This window comes from Hirundo rustica, chromosome 2, assembly GCF_015227805.2.
Source record: "Hirundo rustica isolate bHirRus1 chromosome 2, bHirRus1.pri.v3, whole genome shotgun sequence".
Classification (NCBI taxonomy): domain Eukaryota; kingdom Metazoa; phylum Chordata; class Aves; order Passeriformes; family Hirundinidae; genus Hirundo; species Hirundo rustica.
This window is the reverse complement of record NC_053451.1, coordinates 85,360,967-85,387,645: the sequence shown is the minus strand read 5'-3', so window position 1 is coordinate 85,387,645 and position 26,679 is coordinate 85,360,967. Positions and strand designations below refer to the sequence as shown.

At 37.3% G+C, this 26,679-nt stretch overlaps 1 protein-coding gene across 3 annotated transcripts; it reads right to left on the bottom strand.

Moving 5' to 3' along the window:
- Nucleotides 1–1,982: 1,982 nt before the first annotated feature.
- Nucleotides 1,983–25,884, bottom strand: TUBGCP5 (tubulin gamma complex component 5). 3 transcript variants are annotated; one of them, XM_040055742.1, is made up of 24 exons: nucleotides 25,724–25,884; nucleotides 23,189–23,242; nucleotides 22,997–23,105; nucleotides 20,917–21,013; nucleotides 20,207–20,317; nucleotides 19,569–19,648; nucleotides 18,958–19,093; nucleotides 17,302–17,419; nucleotides 15,785–15,874; nucleotides 14,985–15,078; nucleotides 14,453–14,699; nucleotides 14,140–14,342; nucleotides 13,339–13,454; nucleotides 11,770–12,038; nucleotides 10,679–10,877; nucleotides 9,078–9,266; nucleotides 8,349–8,531; nucleotides 8,004–8,088; nucleotides 7,784–7,904; nucleotides 6,892–7,070; nucleotides 6,044–6,169; nucleotides 5,386–5,474; nucleotides 4,155–4,255; nucleotides 1,983–3,044 (listed from the first exon to the last, which is right to left on the bottom strand). In XM_040055742.1, the coding sequence occupies exons 1-24, from the start codon at nucleotides 25,882–25,884 to the stop codon at nucleotides 2,998–3,000; spliced, it is 3,204 nt and encodes a 1,067-aa protein (XP_039911676.1). In that variant the 3' UTR covers nucleotides 1,983–2,997. The 3 variants fall into 3 exon arrangements, with proteins under 3 accessions (XP_039911676.1, XP_039911678.1, XP_039911679.1); XM_040055744.1 differs by lacking the exon at nucleotides 20,207–20,317; XM_040055745.1 differs by lacking the exons at nucleotides 22,997–23,105; nucleotides 23,189–23,242; nucleotides 25,724–25,884 and having other exon boundaries at nucleotides 20,207–20,381; nucleotides 20,917–20,980.
- Nucleotides 25,885–26,679: the final 795 nt, after the last annotated feature.

The following is a 26,679-nucleotide window of genomic DNA, read 5'->3' as shown; positions in this document are numbered from 1 at the left end:
TTTGACACAAGCAAAGGTCCTCAAGGACCCAGTGGTTAATGAGGGGTTATTAAAACTAGACAGCAAAGAAAGCACTGGAGAATTTACAAAATCAGTGCTAAAATGTGGCCTAGAGATAACAGAAGCCCACAGGAAATAATAAAGGAGAAGAAAGAAAAGTGATGAGTCAGATAAGGGCTTCTATGCTGCAACTCTGCTAAGACTGCATCCAGAAGTTAATGAGAACAAATACAGGAAGAAATGAAATTGTGACAGCATCCAATAATGGAGTGTGTTCTTTTCCAAATAATGTTATACTCCAGAAGCTTAGAAAGTTCTGCTTCTACATGCTTTGCTGGGTATTTTAAGCTTTCCCTTAGCTAAATTTTATAATTCACAAAACAATAGACTATGACGGAAGTCCTTTAAATCTATACACACATGGAATAGATTATACCTTTCCTAATGTCTCCAAAATTGCTTACTTGAAATTCCAGAGGTGCAAGTAAAGCATATTCAAATGTTGTGTTCTCCTCTAACAAAAAGGAAAAATATCCAAACGTTAAGATTCAAAACAATTCAGAAGTAACTGAAAAAACACAGAAGTTTGAAAACAAGGTCAAAATGTTCAGAAGGAATGGATTCAGGACAGAATCCAAGTAACAGCACTGCTCTGTAAAGAAAATGTTACAAGTAAATGTGAGAAAATATATAGCTAAAATACCCCACATCTTACATAAACTTTTTTTTTTTTTTTTTTTTTTTTTCCCTCCCCCCTCCAAACAAGTAAATAACGATTTTAACAACTGCCAGGGGACTGATGGAAAGGTCCTGGTGGCATCACACGGCATGCACACTAAAAGACAGGACTTGGGGTTTTTTTCTGTGGCTCTGAAGAAAAAGGAATGCCATAAGATCAACCCACTGAAGAGAATTTGTCAGCCAAGTACTACTGACACACCAAAAGTTCAACACTGAGGATGTCCATGACTTGAATCAATAAACACTTCCAGAGCCAGACCTTCCACTGTGCTTTTGTGATGTGAGATGAGCAAGTCTTGGAAGCTGGCTGAATAAACAGCATGCAGGCATCACTTGTCTACAAGGTGCACGGAAGTCTCTCTGCAGAATGCAACATTAATTCCTAAGTAGGAAATGGGGTGAAATAGCAAAATCTTTCACTTGCACAGGGTTTTTCACGTAAAATAAGTAAAATGGGCAAAGCGATTTACTGGGAATTATTGTTTCAAAAACATGAAGGATTGAAGGAATTTTTTCTCCCATATGCAGCTAATATTATCCAAAGTAAGGTTATGTAAAGTAGTCATTTCACTGATGGTAATCACTGTATAGGAAGCAGAAATAAAGCAACCACATTAGATAGTTCAAAAGCACAGAGTACAAGACACTCAAAACGTAATGAACCAGTGCACAGAAGTGCTAAACTTCCAAGTATGTCTTTTAAAACTCTTAGTATGCTACTCAATTTTACCCTGAGTAAGAAAGTTACTAAACAATGCATGGTCTCTGCTAGCAATAAATAAATAATCTGGAATCTTAAATAAGAACCAGTCATGGTCAACTACAAGTACAAGTTACTTTTGTTAGTAGGTATCCACCTACCACAAAAAACCTCCACTTGGTAAAGTGTGTCATGCAAAGGATAATACAAACATACTGTTCTCTAAGGCACAACCTCCACTCAGTCAAACAAAAAGGATCACATTACACGGCAGTAGAAACTTTCTCAGTGTTACACTTTAAAAAAAATAAATTTTCTTTTCCTCAGAACATTTCATGGCTGTAACTTGGAAGAACTTTGACATCTCCTGTTCAAACACTAACATTCACTTTCATGTAAAGTAATTATTAGTTTTCAGCTGAAAAAAACAGTTTTATAATGAGCCGTAAAGTCTCTGTACTGGTATACTTAATTTACCTTAAAGAAACACCTCTCAAACTTTAAGTTACTGACTGAATTTCAGCAGAAACACACACAACAGTGAAATTCTAATTATCAAATCTTTTATTTATTAAAAAAAATCATTAGGTAAATAGCTATGATTGATTTTTTTTTTTTTTAATGCAGGTGTACTCAGGCCAGAATTCCAGAGAAACTTTAATGGGGAAGAGACAAGACAAGTCATCTTGTGCAGAACAAGTTCCACATTTACTTGTCCAGAAATGTACCCTTCTCTATCACAATCTACTGCTTTACAGGAGATTAGCTATTAGATGTAAAGGTTTCCTTGCAAAAGCCTTAGAAGAAGGATAAAGGACAAGTCATATCTGACCATCTTTGAAACATCTCAATGATCCAATCATTAAAACTAATACATTACACACTGTCATCTTAATCCTACTTAAACTGACCAAAGTTACCACCAAAATTAGTAAGCATTAGAACATTTAACATAAAAAATACTGATGTTTTATATTCTGCTATAATCCGTTTTGATAAATTAATCTTGTAATCTTGTATTTTTTACATCAGCTTCTTGTAACAAGTCTTCTTAAAGATTTTTTTAAGAACCACTAAGCAAAGAAGATGAATGCTCCTTAGCCTTTTTACAAAGGAAAAAAAGGCCAAAAATTAATTCAACCAACCTTCTAAACACCAAGATTTGAGTCACACCACACCACACTACCCTGTGACCTATTCACAGCTGAAAAATTAATGGAAAAAGTAAACCATCAATTACTCATAATTAAATTTTTAAAAATTCCTTTTTTCAGCATGAAATACATCTAATGTATTTTCAAGCAAGATTGTTTACATGGAATGAATTTTACACTATACATTTTTTTGATGTTGAAGCATATACACACACTGGCACAACCAACAGACTTTACTGTACACTATTTACATTTTAAAATATTTTACACAGCTCCAAAACACCTGCATCATTTAGCTATACACAGTTTAAACTGGAGTGCAAAATGCTTACGGTTCATTAACACAGGAATTTCAACATAAATCCTGCTATCAGTTCTTCCTTAATTCAGTGGAAGTGGGTGTTAACTTTGTTCCATGCCAGCCATCAGTGACAAAGCTAAAGATTCCACTGTGAAACAAACCATAAAAATGTAATTAATATTTGCATTTGCAGCACTCTGCAAACATTTATTGCAATATTCAATTCTGTCTTTTAATAGGAAGATACCAGTTTACTTTTTAAATTTTAATACTTTGTGACTTCAGACAGTAAGACATTTTATGAGTCTCTGACAGCTTAGATAATATTTCACCGCATTCATCATCAGCTACCCATTAGTCATTCCATGTGGTAACAACTGGTAAGAAATTGGCTCCTTTGTTTGAAATGTTGTTGTACACAAAAAAAAAAAAAAAAAAAGAGCTGTGGAGGTTTATATATAGCAAGCCATTCTCATGGATGTTTCTGCAGCAAGCTCTTGTAGATGTGAGTAGCATGATGGCAGATATTGCCTGTTTTAGGCACAGGTTTTAGGCTGGGAAAGACCTTTAAATTAATCAAGTCCAAACATTAACCTAAGACTGCCAGTCCACTATTAAGTCATGTCTCCATGGCACATCTACAGATGGTGTAGAAACCAGTGAGAACACCCATCTGTGTCCCAACTAACTCTGATGCCCCACAACCTCACTGAGCAGTTGCCCCCTTAACTCACACTGGCACTGTTTAACAATTTAAGCTCACACCAGGCTATAAGTAGAAACATAGATATGTCATCCTCTCCTGTTTCTACTGCCAAGGAAGTAACTTCCAACAGATGGGCAGAGCCAAGAGCCCAGTGCAGTTGCAGCTGAGGCACCATAACACTAGAGTCTTACCTTCTTAAGATATATCACAGCTGTCATTCCCAATACCAACAAAAAGAATGCTCTCCTATGCCCCTAGAACTTAATTTCATTAGTTTAGAAAAGTGCTTGGCACTTGCTTGGCTACACACCTTCCCCTCATCTAGTGAATAGATAAACTGAAGAGGCTGTCATAGAAAAGCTTGGCACAAATACTCAAAAAAAAATACTGACTTTAACTTAGTAAGAGGTAAGTCTTGGTGTCCCTCTGTGCACAACTCACAAAATGAGATTATTTAAAAAGCGCCAACAAACATTAGAAGAGATTAAAACATAAACATATTCCTGGCAAACTTGTTTAAGTGCAGGTATGTGAAAAGCCTCATGTACTTACAATGTGGAAAAGAGCCTCGACAAACAGCTTTGTTGAGAACAGTTACAAGAAACATGTGACAGTTTTTAAAATCAGATTCCATCTTCTCTATGGATTCCATCCTACAAAACAGTTTAACAGAGGAATGCTTAAAAGACCAGCCCCTATGCAATCTTCAAAATATGACAGAAATTTCACAGTAAATGACAAAAGTACTCTTTACACAGAATTCTGGCTCGAACATGCAAGAATCATGCTTCAGTTATGCCTGCATATGCTACTTCTAAAAAACAAAGGCAATTTTGACAGGAGCATCTGAGCACCATCAAAGGGGCATTAATAATTTTCTCATCATTTTAGAAATCTCTGCAGTGACTTGGAGGAGCTGTGTGATTCTAACTGACATCTACCATTCCTACATAAGCTTGTAAGCAAGAGAGCCTTTCCTGGTCCTTACTCCTTTAGAGGTCCTTGGGGACCTACATGGCCAGTAAAACATAGACACCCACACTGCTTTACTATCTGGCAATCTCTTGAATTCCACTTTGGACTCTCTCAGCTAGCACTCACCAGTCAAGGGAGAAGACATACATAACTCACAACAGTCACTCCTTTCCTTTTTCCCCCTCTCCCAAGAAGACACAGGTGACCCCAGCCATGACTTTTTCCTGCCACGTACAAGAGCATGCAACCACACACCTTGAATTTCAGTCTTTATCAACAGTATTCCCAAATTATTTCTGACACTCTGAATGAGAAAAACACTCCAAAAATAGCAACTTCTTAATGTCACAGGAGAGTGGGATCTAGTTTTAGGTAGCATCTGTGCCAAAGAAAATTAGTCCTGAAAAATATGAAGTAAGCCAGTCCACACCAGCAGGCTTCAGGACCATACATCAACTTCGTGTTTGACAAAGCCTTGGAGACTTGCCCAGTATCATTTATCCTTCAAGCAGCAGTTTGCACAAACAAAAGTATAAATGGAAAAAGCAGCGGCTGCAAAAAGGGATCTGGGGGTGCTGGTCAACAAGAACTCAACAGGAGTGAGCAGAGAGGACACGCCCAGGCAGCCAGGAGGGCAAACCCCATCCTGGGTGCATCAAACACAGCACAGCCAGATGGTTAAAGGAGGTGACTGTCCTGCTCTACTCAGCATCGGCACAGCCTCACCTGGAGGTGCAGTTTTGGGCACAAAATCATGTTCAGAGCTGCAAAATTATGACCATGTCAAATTTTAGGTATGTGTACTTACTTCCAAGCCCCTAAACCAGCTTGCCAACGGTCTGCAAACATCAGTACTAAATTTAACACTTTCATTATAGCTTCCTTCACAAAGCTCACCTAGAATAATGAAAACACAAGGAGTAAGTCAGAAATTCATTGTTAAGCATGACAATATTCATTCTTACACTGCAATACAAAGGTTTCACGTGCCACTTAATCTGACCTGTAAAAACAATCTCCTAAGTATAATGTGGTTATTCCAAAGTGAAGATGTTTGTATTTGTTCTCCAATTAATTTCCCAGCTGACTACTTGGATGTGGGCTTTGCACAGACAGTATGTGGGATAAAAAGCTACAAAGCCATCCAGGTACCTCAATTTCCTACCACACCATTACATTTAATCTTCCTTAAATAAACAAGCCTTGGTTAGTTCAAAACCTCCCATCTTCTAGAAACAAACAAGCCACATAACACACAATATAAAGAATCTAACTTTATCCTCTACCCTTGATAGAGCTGAACTTAGAACAGCAAGGGAAACTGGATCTCAGTGTGAAAAGCTACCACTTCCTCAAGGGTACCTATATATTGCTTAGTATGTATGCTGCAAAGCAGCATACATTAGTACAAAACTATTTCCTTGTCCTGATAACTCAATACACCAAATATGCTAATTTTTACCCACCTTTTCTCTCAGTAAGCAGCGATCGTGTATCGTAGATAGGTATCTGTAATGAATCTTTATCAACTGATCTAAATCTTTGGCTTCTTCTACCTGATGCTGAAACTCCAAGCCTGTACTGTGGAGAATCTTAAAAAGAGGACCAAAGTTATTAAATTCAATGTTGCACACAAGTGATTATGACTCTCTCCCAATATATTTTTAAAGAGCCTGAAATTGCATGATTCACTTGCTCTTCCCTCTCAAATTTTAGGATTAGCCTCCAAATTACCATCAATAGCAAAAATTTCAAGCTCTTCTCATAACTACACAGCAACATTCCTCACATAAATAGATATATTGCCACTACACAAGGACACAACAACTATCCCCAGAGAGGCTGAACTGGAGCATATACTAATTTTAATAAAAGCAAAAAAGGCAATAATAGAGCAAATATGTATCTACAGGCATTGCCTTTGTATTCTGAAAGTCACGCATACACTGTGTACTAGAGATTTTTGAGTTAATCCATCTATCTGTTGTAACACTTCTGTAAGTATAATAGCTCTTAAGTTACAGCTTACAGAAACCTCTTTTTACATCACTGTGCTTAAGTCATTGAACACTGGGAGAAACAGACAAAAGACTCAGTAATATCCAAAGATCAATCACATACATGTAGAACTTCTAAAGCATTTTTAGAATTACTGATGTAAAATGGCCAAGCTGAAACTGAAACGTGCAGAAAGGACATTATATTTACATTTTGCTCTTTGTTTGGGGGTTTTTTTTAGAGTTTAAAGGAAAATGAATACTGCATCTCCAGTTACAAGCTCCTAATATAAATGAAATTGTGATGTAAGACAAACCCTAGTCATGATGTAGTTGTGCAGGCTGTTGACAAAATGCATAAGTTTCACTCTTAAGAGGAACATGCGATGTATTTGTTGTTTTATACTTTCTTTTTGTGGTCCAAATACAGGAAGTGTTCCTTGTTCTAATGAAGTTCCTTCCTTAACCTGTGAGTTTTCTGCAGCAGAGACTAGTTCTTTAAAAAAAAAAAAAAAAAAAAAAAAAAAAAAAAAAAAAAAAAGAGCAAGAGTGTTGCACTTTTTGGGAAAAGACTTAACCAAAAAGTCATACCCCTAAAGTTTAAACAGTAAAAAACCCTACTTTTAGGAAGATAATTACTTAGCTGATGTTCAAAATATAGATGAACCCATCAACTTTCTAATTTATTTTTCTAAGACATGAAAAAGTCTATATCCACTTTGCAGGGGACAGGAAGAATATAAACATTAACTGTGAAGGAAATACTAAAAAATCTCTTTCTATAATCCCCCAATAGTTTAGTGTTTCAATCTCAAATAGAATATTTTTTTAAATCTTGTTTTCTTAACTTGTTTGTAATGTATTACTCATAAAAAGACTATACACAAACATTAGGGCATGGTAGACAGACTTCCTTTTAACAGAAAAGTCTGTAGAATGAAGTAACAAGTTTCCAGTACAACTAACTAGACCTGAATCAAAGAGACAAAGGGAATGCATGAATGGAGCTGTCCCTGAGACTGAAAAGAAGTGAAAAACACGCCCAGCTTAATACACATAATTTCTAACAATAAATCACTAACAGAGATTATTATTTTATAAAATGAATCAAAATTCTAACAAGTTTATCCTACTTACTGCAAGAAGCAGAAAACTAATCACATCTTTAGACCACAAAGCAGAGTGTTTTTCACTGAAGAAGTATCTTACCATCAAATCGCAGAACATCTAGACTATACTTGGCCCACTTTATTTGCAGTAAGAGCAGAAAAACTTGATTGTAAATTTTTTGGCATTCTAAGCTTATAACTATATCCACAGGCCAAGGAACCTAGGAGGAGGAGAGGATAATAAAGATAGAAAATATAAGTCACTTACAACATTTTAAATCTGTTCTAGAATAAGAACTGCAGCCATTTTAACTCACTACCTTGTAACTCAATGTCAAACCATCTAAGGTGTGGACAGGGAGTTTCTTCTTTGCTGTATCAACACTTTCAAATGATATTGACAACCTATGTAAGGAAACAAGTGATGTAATTGGTGAGAATCTGTTTTCAATGAGTAGCTAGTTTCACTAATTTCTATTTCTCACTGATAACCACTGACTGATTTAATCTGGAGGACTTGGGTGAGAAAGAGGACAACAGCTCAAAACTTCATTAAAACATTATTTTAATGAGAACACAATAGTTAGTATTGTGCTATGGAAGTTAAGTACATTAATACAGCTAGGTGTGAAAGAAACGTAACTAAAGCATGTATTGCACTTTACCTTGCACTGTCCTCTGGATAGCGCTGTCCAACTGCTTCCTGTAGGTGAACATTTAGGAAAGCAACATTCTGCCAAGTTTCCTTTTCTCTAATTTTGTCAAAAATAGTTGTATAGAAGTCATACATGGTATCTCCAGCTTCAAGTAAGAAAAAATTTCTCATTGCCTGCAAATATTCTACAAGCCTGAATAGGAGAAACGTAATATTTCCAGAGTCTCATCAGTGAATGCAAAACACAACTGATACAGAAACAAAAATCTTAAAAACTCTTCACAGCAAAAACTCAGTATTGAATATAAACATAACAAAGTCTTCAGTGAATCTGTTGTTTAACCAAGGCATTTTTCCCTGTAATCTTTAACAGCTCCACTAACTTCACTGGAAGCTATCCTACAGGCTAGGTAATTCTCAGAAATAGCAGAGTTTGGAAATCCTATCTCTCTCCCGAAAATGAATTTAAGATGACAACACTACTAAGACATATTGTTTGAAATAATATCCCCACCAAACATCCACTGATGACAAATGACAGCTTTGCTGTTGATTTAAGCTAGACCAGGTTTTCACCCAAGAGTTGTATCATGTCAGATCCCCCTTTTCTCCTTAATGACTTTATAGCCATTTATCAAACTGGGGTAGAATCACATCAGAGAATTGCTTCTTTTAGTGATGACATACCACTGGTAATAAAAAAAACAAACTTAAGGAAAAAAAATATATACTTTCTTACCTATAATCCTTCTTTAAAGTTTGCATCAAATTACCACAGCATTCCAAGTATTGCTTGTCTATGTGAGGATAAAGACAAGACCTCAGTGTCAGTTCAAAAGTCTGGCAGGTCACAGATTCTGAGGATCTATCCACACAGACATCCCCACCAGTAAACTTCTCATGAAAGTCACTCTGTTCCAAATACAATCTTCAAAATAAAACAAGATACTTAGGGAAGAAAGCTCATTATTCAAGGTATAAAACACTGTCATCCCTTCAAAGATTTTACTCAAATTTGGGTCCTCTGCTCTGAAATGTATGGTGCAGGGATAATAGAAGCTGAACATAAGCAGCAGAGCATGTATCCAGCCTATAAAGTGATCCATCATATTGCTAGTGTATCACCAGACACAAGAGTATCACAGAGGACAGCATTCTACAATCACATAACTGCTTAAGGCATACTTCTGAAAAAGATCAAGTTCAAGTATTATACAGCTTACGAAACAAACTCATTTTGATAGGAACTTTTAGAACTGTATTGTGCATATACAGCACTCAGATGAGCTTCCCAGGAAAGAAAAATAAAATTAAGGAAACAAAGTAAAAATTCAACCAACAACCACAAACAAACAAAACACCAAAAAAAAACAACCAAACACCTCACACATGGAGAATTGCTTTGAGGCATCTTAATTATGGGGTCTCTGCATATTACCTATAATATTACATGATGGGAAGAGAATGTGGTCTACATTTGGTAATTTTAATTGTTTTTACACAGAAAGCATCAAATTACTAAAATATTTTTGTAAAAAGCCAGTTGCCAGTTGTAACCACTCTAAGAGGAAGTCTGGCTCATAGCAGCTATTGCCTGGATAGACTGAATGAGCTGGATATTGAATTAATGTACCAATTTTAACAACTAGAATAGTCCCAATAAACAAGGGAAACAAAGTCCTACCTATGCTCTCTTTAAAGCAAGTTCCTCCTTTTCTAATGTCAGTTTTAAAACATGTAAATACATATTTAGTATTTAGTAAAAACATAAACAGCTATTATCTTACTTGTTATCACATACTTTGATTTTCAGAGTTTATCTTTCCTGCTAATTTCCAAGACATTTATACTCTGTATAGGACTTCCCTCACAATGAAGAATTAAGAATTTTTATGCAAATAACATGAATTTTGGAAGACTTTTACAGTTAAATGATTTAAGCACAGCAAGACTGAAGCAGCATTCTTCTAAGAATACACTTGGTGCAAATCAAGGACATTGTGTATAAAACCCAAGAAAACTCATTGAAAAATTCAGATTTTACAATGGCATTCACTAGTAAGCCACTTACTTGCTAAAAGCCTGCTATGATAAAGACTACTCCAATTTTCCATGCTACCAATTGCAAGCAGCACATTCTTCACTGATTTTAATTGCTTTTCTTTAACCATGCACAAGTGAAGTGTTTATTTAGCTTCTGTCACTGATTTTTGGTGCTCGTCTTTATTCTGAACTTGCTTGTTTTCAGCGGCAGCAGTGGCAATGAAAATGTGATCTACCAAAAGTCACCAGGCTGAATATTGTGCTCTCAACAACACAGCAGTAAGATCATTCATTTACCTGGCAAAATTAATAGCTAGCAGCGGGTCATGGACATCATCCAGTTCCAAGTGCCTTTCTGCTATAGACTGCATCTTTATCAGGCTCTGCTTTGTGGCCTGCTGTTCTGTAATAATGTCTGGAACAGACTCCTCGCCGTGCCGCAGGCGAGACTGCACTGATTCCAAGAACAGTGTATATAAACTCTTCCGTTCAGCATCTGAATTGGGCAACATTGGAGAAAATATTGCCTGAACTTAAAGAACTCCACAGTCCAACATTTACAAGCTAACTTTTAAAATACTACATTTAGACCACTATTCTGAAAAAAAAATACCCTCAAATACATATTTAAAATTACAGGACTAGCCCAATGCCTAATGTCAGGCATATGTACAAATGCACTGCAGAATGGGTATCTGAAATATGAAATATTTTTGAGATTGTTAAAAAACTTCCTACTTCAGGTGCAAAGGCAATTTATTTTTAGCACCTGACAATCTTTCAGTATTTACTGAAGTCAGTCTCCAAAATATTTTAACTATCTCTACTCTTAAAAATGAAGAAGCAGCCAAATGAAAAAAATTATTTTGTTTTCTTAAAAAAAAAAGCAAAACAAACCCCAAACCCAACATTAGTTACAATGTTGTATTATGTTTTACAATCACTCAAGATAAATATCCTAGATAACCAAACATCTTTGACCTATTTATGAGTAAGTTTTTAAAAAAAATAAAAGAATATGCATGCTACCTCAGATTACTCAACCACTGAGTAATGGAAAACATTTAAAAAAACCCACCAGTTTTACTATTAGAACATACAAGCTGGTTTTGTCTCATTAAAAAAAAAAAAAAATTGTAAGCACATGAAGAGAGGTCTGAGAAAAATTTAAAGCAATAAAACAATATGGAACTCTCAACTTTATTCACTTTGCTCTTTTCACTTGTTTGCATTGGAAGAGTGTTTTTCATCAAACCTGAAGTTACCAAACACAATACTGACATTCAACAGTGTTACATTATTCCAAAGCCAGGGGAAGCCCATTGCCAAAAATACAACCAGACTGTTAGACAGGCTAAGGCACAACGGTGTACAAACTGACATCTCACCTCTCGATGCAGCCTGCTGCGGAGAACCGTCTTTGCATTGAAGGTTCTTCAACAGCTGCATGGATTTTCCAGCCATGATAATTTGCTTTAGCACAGGTTTCAGAAAAGAAACCATTGTGTGCTGTCTGCTTGAAGGGGCCTGATCACTGCCAGAACTGGCACTGGCATTATCACTCATCTTCTCTTCATTCTCTGTCTTTTCTGACACGCTATATAATGTGTAGGTAGCATACCAAAAATCTCTGTGATTAACTGGAACGTTTTTGTTTCTGTGAAGAAATAAAAAGTCCTTGAGTATTTTCCTTTCCAAAAGAAAACTTCATTACTAGAGGATATATATTCTCTTTGTTCTGTGCTTTGCCTTTCTCTTAGAACAGTCATGAAGCATTTTCAAAACTGTAAAATTAGCTCATCCCTATTTGCAAACTATCTAGATACTCTGAAAAGGATAAACAATTAGCTCATGGGAAATAAAACAACTGTACAACGAAATAAACCCCAACAAGAAGTCAAATAGAGCAATGACAATTAAATTTGTCCAGGATATTAACTATTCACAGTGTCATGCATCCTTAATGTCAAAATGATGAGTGACTGACTTGCAGACTTACTTAAAACCTCAAACTGAAGTAACTACTACTAGGAAAGCTGAAAAATTCTAGAGTAAGTGAAACTCAATTTGTAGTTTACTTTGGATTTTTTTTGTTGTTTACATCAGATTCATGGTCTGGTCTTTGAGGTCAGATGGAAAAACCTAAATTAGATAATTAAAATTAGGTAATTAAAATCAAGCATAAATATAAGTTAAGATTAGCCCTATTGGTAGCACTAAAAACACAATTATAGAACCACAAAGAGAGGACATAATAAGGATGCTAAGGATCTCTGATACTAAGGAATTATTACAGTAGTACTACTAGAGCTGTTGCCTTACTTCATGCTCACCTCAACATGCGTTAACAGACACAGGTTCAATTAAGTTTGGCTGACAGAGAAAAATGGATTTGTAATTACAAGCCAGAACTTTAATTTCTATATTCACTTTCCACTCCAAGCTGTCAAAATGTGGCATAGCAACAGAACAAAAATTAACAGCTCAAGTAATGTTTAGGGTATGCACATGTAATTCAAGAAACCTATTAACTCTACTACAAGTCAGAAGCAATGAGTATTTTAATTCCAAATAGCATTTGATTCATGACAACTTCGGACTAGTAGAATTTAAAAGTAAATTTTGTAACTTTTGCAAAGGTCTTGTGTTTGAAAAATGGTTAATTGCTTTTAAAAAAAGTCAGTACACTCAGAGTCAGCCTGCTCATTACTTAATATAGATGGAAAAAAACCCAAAATAATTCATTTCTACTCCAGAACAATATGTAGTAGAGATCTATATTTATGTAATTTCCCTAATGGGAAGTTTGAGACAAGTTATATATGTATGATTAAGAAATTATTTCTTAAGCAAAATAACAAATGTGAAAAATTACTTTTACTGTTACCCTTTACCCTAGGTTCTACAACAGGTTTGCCTGCTCAGCATTATGTGTGTCTAGTATCAAGCATCCCTACCTCTGAATAATAAATTCCTTTGCAGGATCAAACAAATTACCATGGACTATCCACTCATCCACTGTCTGTAAGTACGGCCTCACAGTTTCAACCCAGAGAGAGAACAAAAGGGATACCTGAATTGAAAGGAAAAAAGAAAAAAAACTGGCTGAATGTTTTTATACCAAGTATTAAAAGCAATACGGTCTAATCTCTTAATTGTGCAACTGCAGTTTGTAATATATACGTAACTACACTTAGGGGTTTTAAAGATAAAATGTTAAACTAAAAATTACAGGGGTTTTGGTGTTGTTTTTTTTTTTTTTTAATGGAACCCTGTATTGTTCACGATTTCCCTTGCTGCTCTTGCCATCACAAATACAAACAGCATTTTTTTACTCTAACATCTCTGGAACAGTAAGGGGTAGTCACAAAACACTCTGTGGTTTCATAACATCGAAATCAGGAAAACAAAAGGATATAATGACATCAACTATATTTTCAATAGTATAATCAAGTTTCTGTAAAAATCCAAACCACCACATTTCAGCACTAACTGAATTATGCAGTTGTAGAAATAGGAGGGAAAGCTATTCCAAAGTTCCCTCTTTCAAAACAGCTTCCTGGCCTCTGATTTTCCAGTCCTTCCCCTCCATCCTGAAAAAACACTGCTCTTCATCCTCTCATAAATCCATTTTCATCCAGGTTAATTGAACTCATGTTAAAAAACAATAATGCATTAGTTACTAAATCTAGTAATTTAGAACTAATTTAGTTAGTTCTGGAGTGCTATTCTGTTAAGGAAGGAATTATTTCCCCTACCGTTTGCTCAGATGCCTCTCCAACACTGTCATATTCAAGAATAGCTTTGTAGAGGGTATTAAGCAGATGAGATGCTCGTACAACATTTCTAGTGTCAGGTGGCACTTCTGCTACTCCTGTGCTGAACACCTTGTGAAGTACCTTCAGCTGTGCCAGTCTGGGAGACAACTTATCTATTACTATTGAAAGTGTGACTGTTTTATCTGGAAATAAAAACCCACAAGACGCATAAAATAACATCCAACAGAAAAGCAAATTTTTTTAGTGTTAATTATCTGTGTCCCCCACATATAAAACGTCCCTTGTACTGTACCTTTGTTGATTATGCACTTTTCAATTTCAGTAAGTTCTTCTTTAAAGCTAATGAAGTATTTATACAGAGCCCACATAAAAGCTTGGTAGGTTCTGAATGGGGCTTCAGTAGTCTTCTTTGGAGTGGAAACTGTTCCATGCATTATGCTTTCTGGGCTGTGCCCCATCACTTCATCAATGAATTTCTGTAGTCTAAACACAACTTGACCATATGCTGCTATCTGCTCCAATACAGATCTCAGGCAATTCTAAAAAAAAAAAACAAACAACCTTTTAGAATCATCTAACAAAAACTGTATTTCATAAACCCTAAAAATACTATAAAATTCTGCAATTGCTATTGCTTCTTCACATTCTCAGATACAGTAACAGCCCATTCAGTTTTATTAAGCCAGATGCTCTTATTTAGACAAAACACAATTGGAGAAATATGTAGAAAAACTGTAGAAATTTCCACAAGCAGTTTAATTTCCTATTCCCACAAATTACATCTTTCTAATGGGATATTTCTCTGAGATTCAGAAACAACTTACATGAGTTAAATGAGTTACAATAATATCATTCCGCACAGTCACTTTTCCATCATTCAGCTGAAATATAAAAAGCTTTTTCACTCCTGAAAGTAGCCTTGAAAAGAAACAAAAAGAGTAGTAATTTTCCCCCTTGATGGACTAACAAATTATATATAATTATTAAAAGAACTAGCTCTCCCTTGCCTAAAAGTTTATTTTCTTTGAGTAACAAGAGACCACAGATCAAGCACGATGCTATTGGTACTGTAAGTTGTTGCCAGAACAAGAATAATTAAACACTGGCATGAAGTAAATATTTCCAAAAGTTTCTTTACAGTTGAGATAACTTCTAGCTATAGGATGATACAGACTGGTTTCTAAAACTGGACACTGTTTTATAAATCTATAGGGACAAGATAAGAACAAACTGCTTCTTTTTAACAATTAGGCTTGAATAATCAATGCAAAAAGGAAGTAGTAAGCTACTTTCTTCTTTGTGAATCACAGAATGGAAGGGACCTTAAAGATCACGTAGTTCCAGCCTTCGGGCCATGAAGTGACCCCCCTCTAACCAGACCAGGCTGCTCAGAGCTCCACCCAACCTGCCAGGGATGAGGCACCCACAACTTCCCTGGACAACCTGTTCCAGTGCCTCAAATGTGAATGGTTAACACACATATGCAGCATCTTTACTGTCAGAAATAGTGTAAATTAAAAGCTCAGTAATAATTCCTTCTTTGGACATCTTCAAAGATAGACCTCTCATTTCCTTGAGAGAAATACTAGAAGTTAAAATGCAAGCTCTGTGATGCTGAACTTACCAAAGAGTTTCTCGTATAACCTGAGTTTCTGTGACCAGCGTCCTCTCTTCCGGCACGTACAAAGGATCACTGCTGTACAAATGGTGGTCCCTTAGGAAAAAGGAAATTAAAACAAACTAATGGCTGAAATAACAGCTGAAGCACCCGCTGAAAGCAAGAATGAAGCAATGAACTTTAGGCTCAGTTTTGTTCTGCTCACATCTGAGTAGATTCAATGGTCACGGGGACACTTTAAGTATAATAAAAAAACCCACAGTTTATTTTCATATCATTAAGCAATATACTGCGCAAAACACTCAAATATCATCTCGTCTTACACAGCAAGACAAGAAATTAAATAGCAAATGCCTGAAGTACTGAACTTTCACTATTTTAGGGGCAGGATGGGGAAGGAGGTTGTGGGTTTGTGGGGTGTTTTTTAACTATTCAGTTATTTCTCATTCAGTGCTGTGAAAACTTATCATTACTTTCTAGAAAAAATACTAAGCTAAAAAGTAAACTATCAATTTCCCTGAACCATATAAGAAAATTCCCATTTTAGCTCAGAAGTTTACTTAAGTGGAAACTTTCATAGCCAGCTAAGAATTTTCTCTTATGATCCTGTCTTATGCAATTCTTTGTAAAACTTTCTTCAGTACCCTTTCAATTTTTAGCAAAATATAGAATGATTATTTACATTTTTAGTATTTTTTTATTCATTAATATCATCCGTGGCAAAAGTTATGCCAATCACACTCAAAATCAAAAAGTCCAAATTAAGTAATACTGGTTATGTATCACACATATATGTAAAACATACATCACCTAAAAACGCTGCAGCAGAAGCAGAGTTGCTTTATTCATGTTACCCGTTTTCTAATACTCATTGCAAATTGTGGTTCATAACTGGCTAGACAACCATCTTACATTAAAATAACTTCTTGATTAAGAAATTCATTAAATTAAAAAAACCAAGGGCAAATCTAATGAACTTCATTACTGATACATCAAAATTTGGGACAGGAAAGAATTAGACTCCCTTTTATTTTTAATTGCCATTTTCCTTCCAAGGCCATGGCAGATTATGGCAATATACTGCTTAAAGTTCCTTCCCCACACAAAATTTATATTTAACTTTGTAAGGGGAGGCACCAAAAACATTTTTAAAATTTAAACATTAGGGGACTCCTGACTTCCAGGACCACTTACAACCCACCTATATTAGGTCCTCAGAGACCTTCATAAGGGTGAAGCCAAACAACATTCATCAGTAAGAGTCACGTCTTTGAAAAACAAAAGAAAAAAAATCTCTCTCTGACATGAGAAACTTAACAAAAATTAAATAAAAGGATAAGAATCTATTAATAGAAATACAGGTCATTTGTTCACCTTATTAATCTGTACACCTTTAATTCTGTTCTTAAGTGAATTGCAATAGCTATAGAATCTTTATGCTTCCAACAGTAAAGAGGCTTTAAAAAGACAATACTTAGCTTTGTATGCCAGGAAGGAATATGTAAGTGATATTGTTTTCTTACCAGACTGCAGCCAGGTTGGAATGCAAGTGCAAACTGTGTGAAAAGCGAGGAGCCCTTCCTGTCCAGTACTGAGGAACTACGTGCTGCTCCAGCCAGCTGCGGGCATCAGGCTCACCGACTGTGGAAACACGTGACAGGCAGCAAGGTGGTTTTATTTATGCAGGAAATGCTCACAAAACACAGGAAGAAGTTATTAATAAGCCTATTCACCCAGCTGCAGAATCACAGATCTTTTCAAATGAATTACCATTTACTACCATTTACACTTTACTGCACTGGGAATTTAATACCACTGTGCGCAAATTAATTTACTGAGAAATGCCTCATTTCCCAAATGTTGCCAAAGTCCTAAAAAATAAGCTCTGCTCAGCACTGGTGAGGCCTCACCTGCGTACTGAGAGCTGTTTTGGGTGCCACAATACAAGAAACAGCTATTTGAGAGTGTCCAAAGGAGGGCTACAAAGACAGTGACAGCTCTAGAGGGGAAGCTGTGGTCAGTTGGTCTGTTCAGCCTGGAGAAGAGGAGAGTGAGGGGAGACCTGACCATGGTCCACAGCTTCCTCAGGAGGCTAAGTGCAGGAATAGACATTGATCTCTTCTCTCTGGTGATCAGAGAGAAAGGCCTGAGGCGATGGCCTGAAGCTGCGCCAGAGGATGTTTAGGCTGGATATTACAAAAAGGTTCTTCATCTAAAGCGTGGTTGGGCACTGGAACAGCCCCCCAGGGAAGTGGTCATAGCACCAGCCTGACAGAGTTCAAGGAATGTTTGGACAATACTCTTAAGCACATGGTGTGACTCTTGGGGATGATCCTGTGCAGGACCAGGAGCTGGACTTGGATGATCCTTGAGGGTCCCTTCCAGCTCAGGAAATATGACTCTATAGGCTTGAAGTTTTACATGGTTTCCAATTTTTTCTCTAAAAATGTGCCTCTGCCTCAGGCACCTCTCAAATGCTATATACAAAAACAGGCTGACTTAAAAAATAAATTGCCAAATGTCATCAACTTTATCACTACATTCCTTTTTATTAGACCTTTAGTACATTACCTCAAACAGTTTTTTCTAAAATGTCATTGTCAAGGGTACTTCACCTAATCCCAGTTAGACAGCTACTGCTTATATAAAATATACTATGCAGCTGTCATGTGCCAAGTAAACTGTATCCCACAATATTTTATGAAAAAAGAATACAGCTATATTTAATGCTCCCTGAAGCTATTCAGGAGAAAGCCACTAGTGTTTTAACTAAGAAAATCACTTTTTGTCAGAAATATTTCATACCCGCAACGGAGGCAACTATTTCTGTTGGAAAATAAATTTTGTTTCAGCATTCTGATACTTAATAAAAATTTACATTGTATCCATACAACTACATGCTGCATTTACTGTAAGTTTTCACTTCCATATTGGAATAGCCATGTAAATTTCCACAGGAATGAACAGAATTCTTCTCCATTACGTAACAGAAACCAGAACAAACTTTCCATATTGTTTCTTTACTGTAAAAAAAACCCCATCAGTAATGAACAACAACATGCATCTTATATTACAATTATAGATCTGAAACACAATACCTCACTAAAGAATAATAAAAAAGATGCATTACCTTGCTAAATTCTAGTATGCATATCAAAAGAATTATAGCTTATTCTAACCTTTCCAGGAAGCATTAGGTACTGTCTTCTTATTTGGATCTTGGTCTTCTAAAGGTGTCCTGTCTACTTGAATACCCGAGTCCTCCCTGCTCAAGGGCTGAGTGTCCTCTTCCTCTTCACTTTCTCCAGACCAATCCTGTGTAGTGCAACAAACCCCAGGACACTCAGTACAACATAGCAGACACATCTTTATTCAGCTCCTCTTCAAGCCAAATATTAACTATTCTTTTTTACACTATAAAGTAAATTCAGGACAATAGGGCTAACAAAACTGTCTAACAGAGAATGATTCAAGTTATACGCAACATTAATAACCAGCAAATGAGAGATCTGGAAAACATCACAGAACTGCAGAAAGTTCTGATTAGGTGGAAGCAGGGTTCAGCAGAAGCAGGCAGTTTAATTGCAAGACTAAGTCAAAACATTGTGAAAAACAAAAGTACTTGTATTACTGCTTGGGCCTGTGTTATTTCATAGTATTGAGCAGAGTACTGGAGAATCCTGCAAGAATCAACATGCAGAGCATACAAACTGGGACAACTCAATCAGGTCTCTAACACACTTCAAAATAGTTTAGACAGCTGGGGGTTTTACCTTAAGAAATTACTTACTGGTGTATCTACGCCTGGGCCAAAGTAAATTTCTTCTCCTTCCATCAAATACTTTCCCCAATCAAATTCTTCTTCCTTTTCTAAGAGAAATATAAATATAAAAATAGTAAGTATCACATAACTCTGACTCTTCTTCCTCTAAAAACAATTCAAAAATTAAAATTATCTTGATACTCTATAGCTAAAACAAAAGACATTCCGTTCCACTTAAGGTTATACCACTGTTACATTACCAAGATTATGCACTTTCAACATGACATTAATTGTGACGTACCAACCACGTATATCCCTTTTTAATTCTCAACTTTATTGCTTATACACTCAAAATATGCAACACAGCGTGCCATCAGCTCATTTAACTGTATTATGTTACACTACCCTACACCTCAATCCTGGAAAAACATGCAAGACTGCAACACACCAATTATTGTGACTAGTAAGTCCCATTTAGCTCAATGGAAACATTCTAAATGTATAATTTAAATATGCACAAGGATCCCAGACTGCAAACAACATAAACCAAGAACTGTCTTACTCTCCAAAAAAGACACCACACGTCCATGATGCGATGTGATATACCGCCAAAGTAACAATCACACTTACAACATATGATACCTTAAACGTGAAGCTTACTCAACTGTAATTAGTGTTGTTTGAGATAACTTCTTCATATTCACATTCCTGGAATGGGCTGAAAGTGCATTCAAAACACCGCCGTGGGAATGTGCAGAGATCATTCAAAAAGGAATCTTAAGATGCAAGATTTTCTTTAGGTTAGTCTGAAATATTCTTCTTTCAGTCTATGATACAACACTGTAAACAAATGGGGGATGGTATCCACTCAAACTTAAGCACAAGCCTCATTTTCAGGCACTGAGTGAAAAAGTCCTACTTTAGAAAGCAGGCAGCTGGGATCTCCCTCTGGAAACCTTCAAATGTATCTCCCTTTCCTTGATTTTGTAGGAAATGTAGGAATCTATATCACCAAAACTTTTTCAAGAGATCTAATATCGAGGTGCAAGACAGAAACTCAGGATAGAAATCAACTGTCTGTCTTTGAGCATGTAAGCACTGCTGAACAGGTGGAGAACGTTTGTTTGTGATAGTGGTACAAGTCAAAGAGAGTTCCCAAGGTACTTCAGTGGCTGGAAAACTTATTTTAGTGATGCAACATAAACAGGGGTAGTAAAGACTTGCAAGCTATTTTAAATGTATAAATTATAAACACAACCAATAAAGCAATGTGAAGTGAAGGAGATAATAAAATGGAAAGGAAAAATGTCCTCCTTATCAGCTTGCATTGCGGATTGTATTTTTCATTAGCCATATAAACATCCTGTAAACTTACCCACTTCTTTGACTCTTGGTTTTTCCACATAGGTGGTGTTGGATGGCGAATCAGACAAACACAACAGAAGAGACAGTATGGAATAGTGTGCGTCCGTCTTTAAAATACATTAGAAAAAAAGCAAGTCTGTAAATGGTTTGAAAGATTTTGCTTAGTAACAAAGTCAGCCTATTATCTGCAGGAATGCTCCCCATTAGTTCCCATTCCCCAGTCCTGAATTACAAAACTAACATCTGCAACACGATACTGAACGTTATCCATTTTCTTCTGCCTATTAATCAGCCAATCAGTATGCAAATCCTTCAAAAGCAGCCACAGCATATGCTGCCTCTTACTGAGCTGATAAATCAGAGAATATGCAAAAAAATGCAAGTACTGTGAAAGTAAGAAGTCACCTCCAGACAAGGGATAATGGACAGCCACATAAAGGTGGATGAACTGGAAGGACACAGGGAGCGGGCCTGCAGGAAACCAGGTCTTAGGTTCCCTTTCCAGATGGACAATTATTTCAAACAGAGGCTAAAATGAAGTTAGCTAAAATCACTACATTTTAATATCATGTTTTTAGATCTGAAAATCTACACATATCATTAAGGATGAATCTTCAATACTGCAGTTGTGAAACAAGAGGCCTTCAATCAGGTAAGAATACTGTGCCAACACAGGTATGGTCCAGAGATCTGTATTATTGTCTATTCCCTAAATTCTGTATACCGATGTACAACCATTTCTTACCATAAAAAGATTTTTCTTTGGCCTCATTTTAACATTACAAACATCTTCAGCCAACCATTTCACATCTAGACACATGGAGATTCTGCTGTCTAAATCCTTATACACTTTCACACATTTATAAGCACACAAAGCTGTTTTGGAATGAGTCCCACTTGCATTTTAGAAAAAAAAAAATCTAATTTCTGATAAAGCAGCATGATACCCACCTACTATACAATGATTATAACATGTTCCTACTGAACATTACTGATTTTGTCAAAGAAAACCAGTAGGTCATTGACAGAACCACATGTGTGAGCCAGTGTTCCACTTAGCAGTCATAGAAACCGATAAATACCTAATCTTCCCAGTTACGTGTCACTCCTAAAAACTATGTGCCATTTAACTTCCAAAATATGAGATTAATCTACCTCCAGCCACACCCCTGTTGCATTTTTAAAAAGAAAAGGAAATAAAAATCTTAGGATACTTACAACATTTAAGTGTTAAGTGCTTTCTTGGGTGTTTGGTTGGTTTTAATTTCATTCAAATCTCAAAACATGCATTACTAAAGGTACATTTTCAAAAATCTAGAGACCACAGTATAGTAACTGAATATGTGTAAGCTATTAAGGGCTCCTGAGCTTTCCCCACAAATTAAAAAAGGAATTGAGAACAGACATAGAAAGATAAATGTCAGTTCAATGAGAAGTAAAATCAGACTGCAACTTGGAACACACAGCTCTATTAAAGAACACCATTATATGGAGCACCACCTTTTAAATCAGAAGCTTAAACCTCCCAACAGTAGGAACTTTCTAAGATCTAATTCATTATTACACTGCCACAATGGAAAGAAAAGTAAGTGAGAAAACTTTTGCCATATTCCACTTCATACCCAAAACTGATTTGATACAAAGTGCATCAGTGGTGAAACACCCACAGTCTCGGTATAGAAGCTACAGAACAGAGGCACTCCAACTGGAAGCCCCAAAACACCCAGGTGGATTACTTAGGGTTACAAAAATTGGCAAAGAATAAGAAATGCTCAGTTCATTGCTGTTTTAGAACAGACAGGAATCTAGATTCACTTCGACTCTAGCTACAGCACTTGTACAATGCTGACCCTAAAACACCTGCTCTGCAGTGGGATCACGTACTTTAAGTCATGAAACTCCATGTGGTGAAACCCTGAGAAGACAATAAAGACATTTTCATTTCTGGAAATCCATGACCTGAACAGCAACTCCAAAGCCCACTACTAAGTCACCTGAAATTTCCAACAAACTAAAACCGAAGCTCCCATTTTCAGTGTAAATGTAAGAGGGATGGAAAAAAAAGAACAAGGAAATTGCAATACACATACCTTTGTTTCTTCGGTACTTGGGAGTGGCAAGTTCAGAAATTTTTCTGTTAGTCTTTTCCAGCTTGCAGCTTTTCCAAGGTCAGAATGAATTACCAATTTTTCGTGTATTCTAATAACACAAATAGTATCAAGAAGGCTTTAAAATATATATATATAACCAATGCATTATTAATATATAGACATAAGACTTACCCTTCTATTGTTCTCTCTACTTTATGACTGTTCACATCAAGAAAACGGTGAAATCTGTGTAAGAAATCTGCATTAGAATTTGTTTAAAAGGCAGATGAAGTAAGGAAGAAAATAAAGCTGATTTACACATATGAAGACAACATTACTAGTTTAATAATGAACACTTAATTCAGCAACAGCATTAAGCATCAACAAAATTCAATCTTGGCATCACTTAGCTCAAGAAGGATTAAATATAATTGACCTGAAAGACAGAAAAAATTGAATGCAGGCTAACCAGCACTTTAAGCTGAATGGAAAATTACTACTGTACCAGAAAACGAAGCAATTAAAGTGTGCTGTCTGCTAAGTCAAGTAGAGCAAGGAGATCAAGAACCATGTTGTCAAAGGCATTAGTGTCAAATGCACAGAATTATCTGGGACCGGCACTACTAGCACAGGCAAGACAAACACCCACATGGGGAAGGCCTCTAAACCCAAAAGAAGCTCCTTTTTATAAAGGATAAGGGAGAGTGTCTAAAAAAAAGAAAGCTTGATCAAAAATAAAGACAGACACACCAACAAAGGTATATATACGTATAGGGACAAAACAAGAACTTGTGAAAGCTAAAATGGACTTTGGAGACTAAATGAGCCTATGAATAGGTTCTTCAGATACAGAGATTAAAAAACAGAGAATAAGATGTGACGACACTGAGCACAAGGTCAAGACACACTATATGCCCTCAAAACGAAAACAATGCTTCCAGCAATGGGTGACAGAAAGTGGTAAAATTCTCATGACCACAGGCAGAAATGAAAACTGCTGAATCCCGATCACGAGCAACAGTTAAGCTAAATACATTGAAAGTCAAAAAACAATGTGAAATCACCTCAATGCCAAAGTAATGAACTAGAAAGTGAAACTGTAAGGCAGTTTAGCAAGGATTTTAGTAAGGAGCACTGCAGGATGAAGATAGGCCCATGTTAAAGAAAAGGAAAAAAAAAAGACTTTGTTAACTACAGACACGTTAGTCTGATTTCAACTGTGTATAAGGATTTGGAATAAGAGCATGATAAAATATAGCACTGACTAAGTAAGTGGCATTTGGGTTTAAAAAAATATCTAATTTATTACAGCACATCACCTTACATGGGAAATCATTAATTCAAAATGGGGCTAAGTAGAAGAACTGTAAGATTTAGAATATCACACCGAAAAGACAATTAAAAAATCAAATCAAGAATCTGTCCTGAACAGAAAAATTAAGCTGCAGGGAAGTTATTAGTGAAAATTCTTTAGTCTGTTACTCAAAGCTTTAATTAATGACTAACATTCATTAAAAAAAAAAAAAAAAAAAAGTTTTATTGGCAAGTTGGGAACATCATGAATATAAGAGGACTAGACTAATGGAAATTAATAGGTGGATCCAAGATCTACAGCACAGAAACATCATCAAATCTAACAATACAAATCACAAATTTCACAAACTTGAAACTAAGGCAAGTTTCTGCTATAACCTAAGGTCTCACTGTTTGCAAATGTAATACTAGGTAATTTCAGGCTGATGTTCCATGCACAGTCTTTGGACAACAATTCTGGCATGAAAAAACTCTTCCTCTTCCCAACCCTCCCTGTCAAAAATTTCTTTTTCACTCTGCATCACTCCCTGTTTTCCTGATACTTAAAAAACCCAAATAAAACCCCGACAATCCCCCAATCTAAAAGAGCACCTGGGTGACCAAAACTGAGGGTGAGATTTGCACATTAAAATAATTTTATTTGAGCCTATTAGTAGTTAGGATTCACAGATGTAATGCAGTTATGCTACTGCTCCCCCAAAAATGCATTTAATGTGACAACATGGTAACATGAAAAATGTAAAACAGCATTGATTTTATACGGATTAGCTACTAGCTGCATACGATTTCAGAGGCAGCAGCTAGTGAGAGTACGGGTAATTGGAAATACATCATGTAAGAGTTTCACAGCTTTCACAGACCATTCTGAGTTGGAAGGGACCCACAAGGATCATTGAGTCCAACTCAAGCTGGCAGAACAGCCTGGAACAATAACCGTGATAACTGAAAACTGCGTGTGAATCTCGAGTAAGGTGGCAGTATAAAGAGCTACTATGTATTACAAATTAATAAAGACCACGTTTCTGACAAGCCCAAATAACACCAAACACGTTCACTTCCTGCAGACTGATAACCTTTCACACAAGCAGCACAACACTGCTAGCCAGAAGGTTTATCTCAATTTGGCAGAGTCCTCCTCACTTGCTCTTTAGACACAACCATAATGTATCTCCCTCCAGCAAAGTTTTGGGCGGCTAAATGAACACGCTGAAAGGCACCTTTTAACAGAGCAGGAGAAAATCCCTGTAAGACCAAGATTCAAACGCGACGGATTAGCAGTCATTGATCCTGCGGCAGACACTCGTACACGGCCCCCGGCGCTTCCCCAGGCGCGGCGCACGGCGGGCACGGCGGGCCGCGGTTCCGTCCCACACCCCCGCGGCAGGCACCGGGACCCTCCATGCTCCCGCTGACCTGAAGTTGGACCAGGCGAAATTGAGCGCCGCCTGGAAGCGCTCTCCGCCCAGCTCCTCCTCGGGCAGGCCGGTCACGCAGCGCACCAGGGCGCGGACGGCGCGGTCCTGGTCCTGCTCGAAGCGGCCGCGGGGCCCGGGCGAAGCCGGCGGCGCCGCCATGGCCTGGCGGCGGGGCGGGGGGACACGGGGGGACACGGGGGGGGATACGGGGGGGGGGGGGCACGGAAGCACCACACAGAGCCACCGGCGCCTCCCGCCCCCTCCTCTCGCGAGGCTTCCCTGCGCGGCGCATGCGCCTGGGGCCGCGCTGTCAGCGGCAGAGGGGCGGGTGCTCGGCGCCGTGAGGGACCCGGCGGGAAGGGCGGGGAGGGAAGGACCGGCGGGGATGCTTCCTCGCCGGGAGAGGCACCGCCGGTCCAGCGTCACTGCTTCAGCATCCCCCTGTCACGGAAATGAGACCTGTCTTCCGAAACATCCCCATAATCATCCGGGATCAGTAACTGGCAATTATTGATTGATTACAGAGTTAGGTTGGAAGACCCTTCTGAGATCCCTCTTCACACCACTATGTCCATAGACCACGGCACTAAGTTCCACGTCCAGCCTTTCCTTAAACGCCTCCAGCACGGTGACTCCACCACCTCCCTGGGCTGCCCATTTCAATATCTAATCACGCTTTCTGTGAAGAAATTCGTCCTAATGCCCAACCTAAACTTCCCCTGACGCAGATTATGACTACACTGTATACAGCATGATTACTCATCCAAATAAGAAGCCGTGTGTTCCTCCCTGACTGAATCCCTGATTTTGCACAGCTGGAGAAACCACTGCTGGTGGATGTTCTGTACACAGATCCTGAGCAGGGACATCAGGAGTGCAGTGGGAAACCGGTTTGTCCCTGCTCTCTGTCAAACCTTTGCTGATCAGCTTAAAATGCTTTTGTCTGTTCATGTG